Here is a 12,082-nt window from a genome sequence, read left to right as displayed (position 1 = left end):
CATAATTTAACCAAGTCTCCCAGTACCGCAAACCAGTGAGTAGGATTTTGTAATGACGTTTGCATAAATTTGATCCTCCACATTACTGAAGGAGGAAATTTGATCCTCCACATTACTGAAGGAGGAGAAAGGAAGAACATTCTCTTTGTGTTGGCCATGGCTTCACCCACAGTAGATCTGTGCTCCTCAGAAAACAGTCTCTCGGAAGATGCAGCTCATGAACTCACGGGAAGGGCATCTGCCAACAAAGAGAGAAACCTGTCCACAAAGAGTGAGGTTTCCGAGTCCCCGACTCCGGACTCTAAAGCCAAAGGATGGCAGAGCAAGAAGGGTGTGTCGCTGAAGACGGGCGGTGCCGCTTGGAGTGAGGACGGTGCCGAGGCCGGTGGGCAGCTGAGCACCGGTCGGAAGAAACGCGCACGTGCAACACCTGCTGAAGATGCCGAGACCAATGGGAGAAAAAGTGTAGGTGGTCTGAAACGGTTTTGTTGTTGGTTTGTTTTGTTTTGTTTTGTTATTGTTTTCTTCTGTTGCTGTCTTTGGTGTATGTGGAGAGAGAGCTATGGGATGGGAAAGTTGGGATACAAGATGCTAGCAAATTTTCTCTTTATTCCACTTAAAACTCCAGTTCTCCTGCCAGTGTGCGTATTAAGTTTTGTAGGTGTGCTGTAACTTAACGGCCTGAAGTTATTTAATTACAGACATATTCAAAAATTCCATCTCACACGGCATTAAGTCTCAGGAAACATGAATACACGCATGCAGGAAAAAAAAAATGGGTAGCGCCGTATGTATGGCAGCTCGCTTTCCCCGGGGAGAAAGCAGCCCGAATTTCCATGAGGGTAACCTCACTGGACTGTAAATCTTATCCAATCCAATCCAATCCAATATTAAATCTTTTTCTTTGATTGTTTTTGCAGGTTTGGAAGGTGTGTTGTGTGTGTGTGTGTGTGTGTTCTTGTTTTCTTTGCCCCTTAACTGAGATTTGTTGCTTCTGATTCCAGCATTCAAAATTTGTTTTCAAGATTATATTGTCAGAGGAAAGGGACTGAGCAGGGTATTGTAAGTAAGGTTTTGTGGACTTGTTACGTGGGATTCAACGTTTCCCTTTCTGTATCCACTGCTGTGCAGGCTACAGATAATTCTGGACGTGACAGCACTCTGTGGCCAGGAGCAGATGGGGAGGGGCCGCTACAGGGGAGCCTGCTGGAAGAGGTGCTAGCAGAGAAGAGAATGGTACGCTTTATTTCTCTTGTATTTTAACCCTTTCAGGACGTCAGCTGGCGTCCTGGGTTACTTGCTTTAAGAGGCAACGAACCGTTCCATAAACAACAATACAAGAAGAATTCAACAAACAAACAATGTGTGTGTGTGGTGTATTCATTTATACAGCAAGGGCACACTGTAAGTTGTCAAACTCGGGTAAACAGAGGAAGTGCTTTGTATAATTATGTCCTGGCAGCGAACAGGTTTATGTTTCTGAGTATACCTGTGAGTTAGTTGTTTTTGTTTTGTTGTTGTTTTTGTGTGTGTTGGTTTTACAATTTACTTGCTACCATTAGCCCCCAGTGCACGTGTTAGAGGGTTATAGAATGTGAGTACCCTGAATTGTACCTGTCAATCTTCAAACTTTTGTTTATTTCTTCGATGTTATACCACATGAGTTTATCTTTTTCACTTTTTTTCTTTTTTTGTGCATACTTGTTGCTTGCTATATTTACCCTCTGAATTTTTTTTTTCTTCTCTTCCTTTCTTGCTTTTATATTTTTCTTTGCACATAACCCGATTCCTCAACACGAGTAATAATGTAAGGGAAGTAAGCATGAAACTAAGGATGATTATCTCCCTTGCACTATCGTGTAAATCAAATTCTGTCCGTGTAAATATAAGATCGTTTTACCTTTAATGTTTTTTGTACAGCATTATGACTTTATGTGTGTGCATGAACAGTGAAACTCCACTTCTAAGACTTCTCTCCCCTTCCTTTCTCCTTTTTTTTTAGACCTCAACTCTTTTTAAAAGCAGGGTTTATCTGCACCGTATAATAGTGTGTCAAGAGTGTGCGACAGATAAACAGCATAAGAACAACATTGACATTACTGTGTCTTCCTCTTTTTTGCCAGGCACTGATGCGATCACCGGAGGTGCTGCGGTTCCTTCAGCTGAGGCAGACAGCGGTGCAGGCAACCAATCAGCAACAAGTGGCGCTGGAAACACAGCAAGTGGCAGACTTCAACATTGGTGAATTGGAGGAAGATGCCAAAAGCTGACCCTGGACTGGTAGAGCAAACAATGCAGTGTCTGGAGTTGTTGAGGTGGAAGCAAAGGCTATTTAGTTGTGTTCAACAACCTACTTTTAAGGCTAAGCTGGGTTATATCAAATGCCTGTGCTTCCACAGCTCCAATATACACTTGAATTTTGTGTGAATGGACTTTCTTTTTTTCTGGCCTGCCATTCAGGCAGCGAACTCAGTATCCTGGGGTGGTGCAAGCAAGTTGGGGTTTCCATGACTCTCCAACACTGATGTGGATCACATGGTCTGTTTGGCAAGTGTAAACACATGAAAGTAGCTCCGACATTTCAATCTGTTTGGCAAGTCGGGTGCTAACACATGAAAGTGGCTCCGATATTTCAATCTGCTTGACAAATGTAAACACATGAAAGTGACACTCTGCAGGTCTGTTGACCCAGGTTGAGGCAGTCCAACTCCTTCTTTATCCTGTAAGAATGGCCATCAAGATTGGAACCCCAGACCTTTTCAATAGCAAGTGGAAGGACTACCACAGAGTTCACGCAGCCATCACTGTTCAGAATTTTGCACGGAAAAGTGAAGGAAGATGCAAGACTTGCATGACTGATATTATGATCATTGATGTGGTCAGTGTTGTGAATCTTTTTTTGAAAATTATCATCAATGAATGCTTTTATCTCTTCATTAATGCAAGGCTGTCTTAGTTGAAATCATGTGAAGGACAGCTACAGAATCATGGCAAAATAAAGAAATGAATATAAGTATGAGATCTGCATTTGAAATTATGCTGAATGTTTTATTTGCAACAGACAATACCAGGCACACACACAAAACTTTGTTACAAGTTACATGCCTATTGTTTTAGGAATTGTTATCAGCAGTTTTCGTACTTACTTACTAAGGAACAACAAAAATCGAAACAACCATAACGTCAGCTTTGTTTTTGAGTTGCAGTTAAGAGTTTCCTCCCTTGTCTAAGAAAGCTGACACTCTTCAGTTTTCAAAATGTTATCATTCACATACATTGTATTGTGCACTTCAGACATTTTAAGCTCACCATACTAATGTGGTACATGTAACTAAACTGAGCAAAAGAATTATTGCACCCATTTTCGTACCCCAGCTAAAACATTGAATCCCAAGTCATTTCATTCAAACTTAATATGCCATTCAAGGCCCTTCACTTGGCTATATGGCACACTTTTCGGATCAAAGATTTCTGTTATAGGTATCACGTGACCGCCGCCGAAGAAAGGGTACCCCCAATATCGACCTGACAAAAACGTCAGGTACCAATTAAAAAATTGACAAAAAAATCAGAATAGGCTTAATTTGGCAACCTTTACATACCAGGAGAAAGCCAAATCAATCATCTAACCAGAACAGGTTGTTTTGTTTTGCTATCTTGCGTATCTCTTGTGTAATGTTATTTCTACTGATGCAGGTGTGGAGTGCATGAGCAGTAGAAAACGAGGTTTTTGCGTCCATTTTGAGGGGTACCATGACAAAAAGCGCTGCATTTCAGCAATTCCTTAATGGATTGCTTAGAAACTTTCAGGATCTCAAATCTCAATGGGTGCAATAATTTTTTGCTCAGTTTAGAAGAGAGCAGCAGGAGCAACTTCATTAATACCCTTAGGGGTGTGGGGCAGGATGTTTATTTTTAAAATCCGAGGAAGAAAGCTATGAACTACAAAACCGAGTGTTTGGTGCAAATTTGTACTGTGTGCATACAATTTCTTCACACCCATGGGCACACATACTGTGACCAATTTTTAATAACAAAAATATTGTGAAAACTAATTTGGAGACGAGTTGCTTACAATCTCCACATGACAGGCCATGACCTGAAAATAGGGTTTTACCATAAAGATAAAACCACTCACTATGCTGCAGGAGGTAATTACTTTTTTGTATGAACGGGAGTGTGTGAATGTGCGCGTGTGTGTGTTCATGAGCAAAGATCACCTTGTAAGAAGGGCTGTCCTGACTTGAAGCTTCTCTCAAGCAACACATTCTCATGGGTGCAACCTGGAAAATTCCAAAAACCGGCAAAAGTTGGGGTCCAGCTTTTTTAGTATTTAAAATGCCAAAAAAAACCTCTCCTGGAACAAAAACATCGGCAGCCGATGAAACCAAAAACCGGCTGCCGGCGTGTAGCCGGCAGAGTTGCACCCACGCCAATAGTTCACCACAAACACACACGATCAATGCATCCAAAATAAAACACATGGGGAAGAAAAAGAGTGCTGATTTGAAAGAACACCTTTATTTTCCACTTTGCATCCAGTTTCCTTAACGTAAACATATAAGAAATGGCAGATGTATCCTCAAAAAATAGGAATATGTAAATATATGAATACTTGTGTATATTGGGACCCTGGCTCCTTCAGGCTAGCAAACGGCGAGTGGAAGATAATGCTGATGCACAGCTTGTCTTGTTGACATCCATGCGGCGAGCCACAATTGCTGTTGATGCAACCATTTTCAAAAAAGAACCCATAACTATAAACAAACCTGACACAGACACTTGATGAGGCTAACATGGCAGCCACCCAAATCACTTGCTTAGCACACAAAAACATGTAGAAGGTGTCAGGGGTTTCCTGTGTGAACTTTGGTAGATGAAAAAATCCAGAGGAAATTGGGGGTAAGAAGTGGAGAGAGGGGATGGGAAAAGTAGAATATGCGCTGGTAATATCACTTATTGCACGCTTTGATACGTATCGGGGGGAAAGAAAAGGTGGCGAGAGGGGAACTTTAAACGATTGTCTGTTTTTCTTTTAGTCTAGAACAGTTATCAAAGAAATCAAATCCTTGACAAAATGGAATGTGTGCTTTCAAAAACTCAACAGAACTTTGCACCACAAACTTTCTGAAACAATAACATCACTTCTTCGGCATTTCTTCGAGTTCAATTGTGCACATTAAGATGCTGACTTCTCACTGGAAGTTGTTCAAACAATGCAGGAAAAACATCAACTCGTGCTACCCAACAAACTGCAAAACTTTTTTGTGAAAAATCTCTGTAAAAATTGAACTGGTTGTAAAAGGAAATATAACAATACAAACGGAAAAATAGTACATGGGTAATCATAAAAACCAAAGAAAACTTAAACAAACTGCGATTCGCACTAACTCATCAGTATGTATAACCTAAACATAGACTACACATATATATATATATATATATATCCTGCGTTTAATTTGGGACCAGAGGAGGAGAAAAAATAAAATGGTTAATGGCTGCAATTTACAGTCTTACATACATGCCAAAAGATTAAGTAGCGTAAAACAAATATAGTCTGAATGTATACATAAATATATAATAGGTTTGTAAAAATCATTGAGCAATATCACGTTCTAAAGTAATCTTATGCTGAATAACAGGGAGACTGTGGCGTCTCAAACTTTCAAGCAGAATTCGTCATTGGGAGTTATGTTACTTGTTCTTGCTGCTTACCTGTAAATTCTAACATGGTAAACACTTCACAAAATTTCCTCGTGCCTGCTGTAATAAGCCAATCCTGGAAAGTATGTTACCTGCAACATTATGACCTGCTGAATACTTAATATTTTACTTTTAAAATCTTGCGTCAAAATTTCTTCTTTTTTTCCCATAATAAAGTGATCCACACAGTTCTTGACGCATGATATAAGGGTCCAATAGAAGGATGGCTTTGGTATCATTCATCAAAAAAAATTCTGATTGTTGTCTTCTACGCAAGTCCTGTAAAGACTTGTTCTACGGTTCAGCAATATCTGGTAACATAATGCTCAAAGATGAGCTAAGTTACCCGAGTTATCAGTTTTCACAAATTTTACAGGCTGTCCAGTAAAGGTGGATAATCACAGGCAGGGAAATTTGTACACAAAAAAAGTTGTTAATGAGACAACAATTCCTGGAATAGATTGCATTATACGAAGTCGACATGCTGACCATGACCAGAGCTAAACTGCGGGGTAAAGTTGTTCATTTCGCAATCAGAATCTGAGCCAACAGAACATGTAACCATAACTACTGTACTTAAACCAAGACCAACCATCATGGATTCTATTGTCCTTTGTAAACATCAGAACAGTTGTTAAAACTATTGCATATCAGGTATGCCCAATGAAGAAGCTTGCCAAGTTGTCAACCTTAGCCTATAAATCCGATTCTACATCTTAGGGGGAAAATCCCCAGTGTATCAGATGTTGAAAAAAGACATCCTCTATCCTATATCACACAAGACAATAAAGGGGAAAGGGAAAAAATAGAGAACCAGAACCATCCTAGACTACACATTTTTACCCACAAGCTTTCAGTAATTTGCAGTAAAACCACAAGGGAACAAAATTAGTTTCAAATCTCTGGACACTTCAGATTCATTATTTGTGTTACTTTCCCCCTCAGATTGTCTCTGTATCCAAAAATTCTTGTTTAAATTCTGTTTTAAAAAAAAAATTTAAAAAGTATTTAGCTTTTTTTCCGTTCTGGATGAGGTAGACGGTTTTAAAAATCCCACAAATATCACTGTGACAGTGACGGAAGCAACAGTAACAAGAACCTTTCACTATAAAGCAGAAAGGACGGGAGGGTTACCTCCATAATTGTGCACCCATCTCACCGAGTAGTACAGAGGGTCTCATCTGTTTGATGTTCTTCACGCTAATGAACAAGCTATTAGTTGATCAGGTTAAAAAGGACAGTCTTAAGCTGTAAAGATATCATGAATTTTCAGAAGATGCAGAAGAAAAAAACAATTTCAGAGAGTAGCTCACAATAGAGCTAACACAGTATTCCACAAAAAAGTATGGAAGAATTACAACGTCATGCTCTTGGGTATGATATGTGCAACTAGAATAAACATTGGCTACAGTGTTTGGTTTATCAGCAAGAAAAAAGTATTTAGAAGTCTGGTAGAACATCCGACAAAATAAGGGGTAGAACAGGGAATGACATTTCGTTGTTTGACAAATGCGGAAAGACAGTGGCAGTCTTGCCTGCTACCTAAATCCAGGTACCAGAGGCTTGCTGAAGGGCTTGAAAAATGTGTTCTCAAAAACTACTGAAAACATGGCAAGAAAATGTTCTCCACCTTCAAAATGAGATCTTGCAAAAGAAAAAATATGAATTAAAAGATTTTTCCTGAAGCTATTTGCTTCTCCTGGGAGCAAAAAAAAAAAGGTCTTACCTATGTCTTAAGTGATATGTAAAAGAAAAAAATTCTACTGCAGTCATAAACCAACTGCCCTGGAAAAAAACACCTTTCAGCACTAATGTGTGAGAAACGCAATAAACTATGTAACCAAGATTCAAAGCACTGAATAAGCGTTTGGATTGCTTCAGAGTGTCATCACACCAATCGCACATACTGTAACTGTGAACAAACACAAATTTATAATGAAAATAATGATGGCACTTTTGTTTTCAACTAAATCGCCACAAACCACACCAAAAGGTAATAATAAAAAAACACAAACAACTTCAAAATGATGGAAAAACTCCTGAAAACGACGAAAACACACTAAAATTCAGTCTCGCTTGTACAACGACCTCCTGACACAGAGTGGGGGGGGGGGGGGGGGGGGGGGGGGGGGGATGTCAGTCCTGTAAATCTGCCAGGTATGAGATTAAACAAGAACACAAATAAAGTCCACCATCACCCAGTGTATATATGAAGCACAAACAAAAACAGAGGAGGGGTGTGGTCAGTTACCATCAACACCCCCATCCAACAGTTAAAGCCATCCTCAAGGCAGGCTCAACACTTTCACTTTGACAAACATCACAGCTCGTCCAATCAGAAGCAAGTGCGTCAGAGAAAACAAAACTGCTGACACCAGCTTTCCTGCTCACAGTATTCTACGTCAGCTTTGCTGCGATCATTTGGGCCAAAGCTACGTGTAACCGAAGGAGTGAAAAGAGACTCCAATACTGGTCAGAAGGAAGGCTGGCAGCTGTAGTTTTGACCAACATGAAATGACAAGACAACAGTAGCATTTTGTATGTCCCACTCTCGCACCCCTCCAGGCCAGGGAGAAAGGAGGTAGGTCCTCTGCACAACACCCATGCAGGGGACCTACCCCAATATCTGTAAATATCATTGCAATCAACTTTTTTCAAACACAAATAATAAGGAATGGTAAAAACAAAATGTCAATATGCACATATTTTTTTTTTAAAGATTTCCAACCTGGTGACAAAAAACAGTCTTCAAATGGAACTCCTTTTTTAATAAACATTGGTGAAATCAAACAAAAACAGTCGCAACTATCAATAAATCTCGAAATAGATCTATAACCATCGAAACATGAGAATCTCGAATAACACTGTAAAACGCCAATAATCCAAACCTGATACTGGAATTACACGTGTATATCAAAGTTACACTTTTTTTTGTCATTTTCATGTTATATCATTTTTTTTTTTTTTCTTCTTTTCAAATAACAGAAGCACTTATACAAGCTAACTAAGAAATACATCAGCTGAGTAACCTGCCAAAGAAATTCTGAACAAACAAACATTGCAAAACTGACAATAATTTGTATACATGTACATATGAAAATTGATATTTTAAAGTCATTGTTTTAAAATAATACGAAAATGTGAAATAAATGAAAGAATCTACTTGCAAAATGAAACTGCCTGTATGCCTATGAAAAGCAAAGGCAAAAAAGCAGTTTTATAATGCACGCCAAATACTGTCAGTAAAATTGGATGGAAAACGGCCCATCCTTCTAGTGATTATTACATCTCAGCAAAAATAAAAAGTAGGAAAAAAAAAGAGGAACGTCTTCCCTGTAAGAAGACCAACGACTGTTTGAAGTAACCGGAAAAAGATGCCAAGAAAAACACAAGAAATAACTGTCACATTTAAAATCAAAAGGAAAAAAGAAATCAGAGCACCAATTTGGTATAATGACCAAGATCATAATCATCATAGAAAAAAAATCGCCCTGGATAGTAAATAACACACCACATTGGCTGCAAAGGCAACAATAACAGACTATTGTCGTATAGAGACAAAGATGACTTGTTCTGCATTTAAATCACCATCCTGTAAACAGAGAGACTTGGCAAGCAGTAAGATGCTGCCAAGCCAGTGTAAATCATCTATTTTGAGACTAACATCTGAAGGGATAAGTCAAACAGCAGAACTGGTATCGTTTAAAATGAACCAGAATGTGTAAACTTCCAAACTGGTAAGTAACCTGTCAAAATTCGAATTGGAAAAAATTCGAAAATGCATGCTTACGTTTTCCATGGTATTGGCAATCGCTTTAGATTTGTTTTCAGAAAATGTCGAAATAAAAAGCTCGTTGTTGATCTTTGAAAACTAGATTGTCTGAGGGGGAAAAAACTTGAATCAAACTTTCTTGTGTGGTAACTGAAATGCGCTCAAAAGGGAGCATCACTTTCTCCAATCTGTCAAAATAGTTAAAAGGAACCAGCAAAGTTACCAAGATAGCAGAGGGAAAAACTGTTTTTCTCCAATCTAAAAATACAAAAAATATATATATAACACAACACGTTGCTGAGTGCAAAACAACTGAATACAACTATCTTAAAATTGCAATACTAATATTTGTTAATAAATAGATCTTTGTTAAAGAGGGAAAAAAGCAGTGGATGCTTCATGGAATTTCTGAAATACTCAAAAAGAGTTAGCTATTTCAAAAACAAATAACAAACCAGTGAGGTGGTCTTGAGTATAATTGTAATATAAGCCACTGCAAATTTTAAATGTGAAAGTTTTGATTCAAGTGTATACACTGAACAAGAATGGTGGGTAATAAGTTATGTGCTATAATGTCTAGTTCACAGTTCATCCTGCACACACATATTATAAATGAGCAATGATTTATCCATGTATGCAGTTCAACATAAAAAGTACAACAAAAACAATTGGTCAAATTTGTAAACAAAAATGTGTTATTATCTCAAGTAAAGCTTTACACTATGAACACAGAAAAAATACAATCCCATTAAGGCACAGCACAAAAAAGGAAAAGGAAAAAAAGTATTAAGTCATGTTTAGACTGAGTATATGACTAGACATAAGCATTTTGCATAATATGTATATTGGCAAAAAACGAGACCGTTATGCATTCACTACCCTTTTTCATTACAATGGCTATGTAAATGTAAGGGGAGTAAACTCTTCTGGATAATATACACCGTACATGTATGTATAAGTGCAGAGCTAAATCAAAAATAAAGAAAAACAATAAAAGAAGTGCACTGTACTGACTCACATCTCATAAACTTGCGCTTTCTTCCTAAGCTTTGACTGCTGGAACTAGCTTGATAAAGGTTCTATCCTGAAGGGTTCCATTTACCGCCAAAACAACATTGCTCAAAATAAACGCAGTGCTATCACATTGCAAGATGCGTCACATGACTTGTGCCCGTTTGCTCGGCAATTCATGTGATCAAAAGTATCAGTCAAATAAGACCTCCTGAAATGGACTAAGGTCCCTTCATTCAAAAGAGAGGCAAGTCTGCAAGAAAAAAGGCAGAGGAGCATGGCTGAAATAGCTATTCTTGACCAGTAACATGATAAGTGAATGGCAGTGAAAGACTGTGACATTTTAACAGCACTCTGTGTAAAAACACTTCAAACTCTTAGCCAACACCTCACACAGCGCAAGAAGTTAGATGGAAAAAAAAAATGCATGGGTACTAGGATTCCTCACCTACAGTGAAAAGGGTGAAAGCAACACTATAACCAGACCAACCTCTTACTCAGCACAGAACAGTGTCTGCACAAGTCTGTGGTCCTCACTTTGATGTAGTTTACAATGTGGAGTTAACTAGACACTTCCGCTACAATGCAAGTGAAATAGAAAAAATACCAAGGTCACCTGAGGGGCAGTTTTAATCTAACCGTATGGGATGAACTGCGTGTTTGGTGATGTGTCCACGTCTACACGGGGTAAGCTCGGCCTTTTCGACTCACTCCTGAATGAAGAGCCTTCTGCTTCAGGACTGAAAGAATATCAAGAAGCAATTCTATTCCATAAGTGCAGTCAAAACTTTCTGATGCGCCTTAACAAACTCACCTAGGAGTTTCCATGAGGCAACTTCATCTGATCATTACATACGCACATGTTCAACAAGTCAAAAAGAACCCCCAAAATAAGGTAAAAATGAGGATGGGACAAAACTAAAGAAAACTCAGTTTACATATTTGTATAATAAAAGTAAACAACCTGCAGTAAAGTTTGTAGATGTTCTAAAATCAGTATGCTTTCAAGTCTTCAATCAAAAAAACAGTGAAGCCATTTTTATAAATTTTGTGACAGGGTATTATGGTCAGAGATTGTAATAATCACAAATCTCTCCCCTTCCCTGAAGAGTCCTGGTGAAAAATCGGAGTTATTGTTTTCTTAGTTTTCTCTTCAAAGTAAATCAATTGTGTTTGTCTTGGCACATACTGTAAATATGTATACAATTAAAAATAAAGCAACAAGGGGAATTGCGATGAGGAAGAAGTATAGACACTGCAAAATAATCTGTGTTACTTGGTGCTACAAAGCTTTCGATTCAAGATCAAGGAAAAAATCTTGATCGCTGCATGAATTGTGTAGTTTGTTTTTGGTTCCACCTCACCTGAATAGGTCAAAGACAGAAAACTGCTAGATTTGATTGTAACATGAGTGTGCTGCAAAGCAGCTTATCTCTAAGAGCGTTGAATCTGATGCAGTGTCTTCTCTCCCCCATCCAATCCCCCAACCACCGAATCGGCATCAAGTTTCAGCCTGCAAAGTGTTCATTTCTTAGAAAGACAATTAACACTACATGGCCAGCACAGTCATGGATTTGGTCCGGGCTGTAGGACTGA

At 38.6% G+C, this 12,082-nt stretch overlaps 2 protein-coding genes across 3 annotated transcripts in view; one reads left to right on the top strand and one right to left on the bottom strand.

Moving 5' to 3' along the window:
* The first annotated feature begins 156 nt into the window (after nucleotides 1–156).
* LOC138968821 (uncharacterized) lies at nucleotides 157–4,137 on the top strand. The gene is made up of 3 exons (XM_070341473.1): nucleotides 157–465; nucleotides 1,132–1,236; nucleotides 2,124–4,137. The coding sequence occupies exons 1-3, from the start codon at nucleotides 157–159 to the stop codon at nucleotides 2,268–2,270; spliced, it is 561 nt and encodes a 186-aa protein (XP_070197574.1). The 3' UTR covers nucleotides 2,271–4,137.
* Nucleotides 4,138–4,499: 362 nt separating this feature from the next.
* Nucleotides 4,500–12,082, bottom strand: part of LOC138968820 (B-box type zinc finger protein ncl-1-like) — a 33,619-nt gene continuing 26,036 nt past the window's right edge. For both annotated transcript variants that reach the window (XM_070341471.1, XM_070341472.1), the window contains exon 15: nucleotides 4,500–11,226. In XM_070341471.1, coding sequence (XP_070197572.1) covers nucleotides 11,121–11,226 — 106 coding nt within the window. In that variant the 3' untranslated portion in view covers nucleotides 4,500–11,120. The remainder of the gene's footprint in view (nucleotides 11,227–12,082) is intronic.

Source organism: Littorina saxatilis, linkage group LG6, assembly GCF_037325665.1.
Source record: "Littorina saxatilis isolate snail1 linkage group LG6, US_GU_Lsax_2.0, whole genome shotgun sequence".
NCBI classification, from domain to species: domain Eukaryota; kingdom Metazoa; phylum Mollusca; class Gastropoda; order Littorinimorpha; family Littorinidae; genus Littorina; species Littorina saxatilis.
Note: the sequence above shows the minus strand (reverse complement) of the source record. Positions and strands in the feature narration are given on the sequence as shown.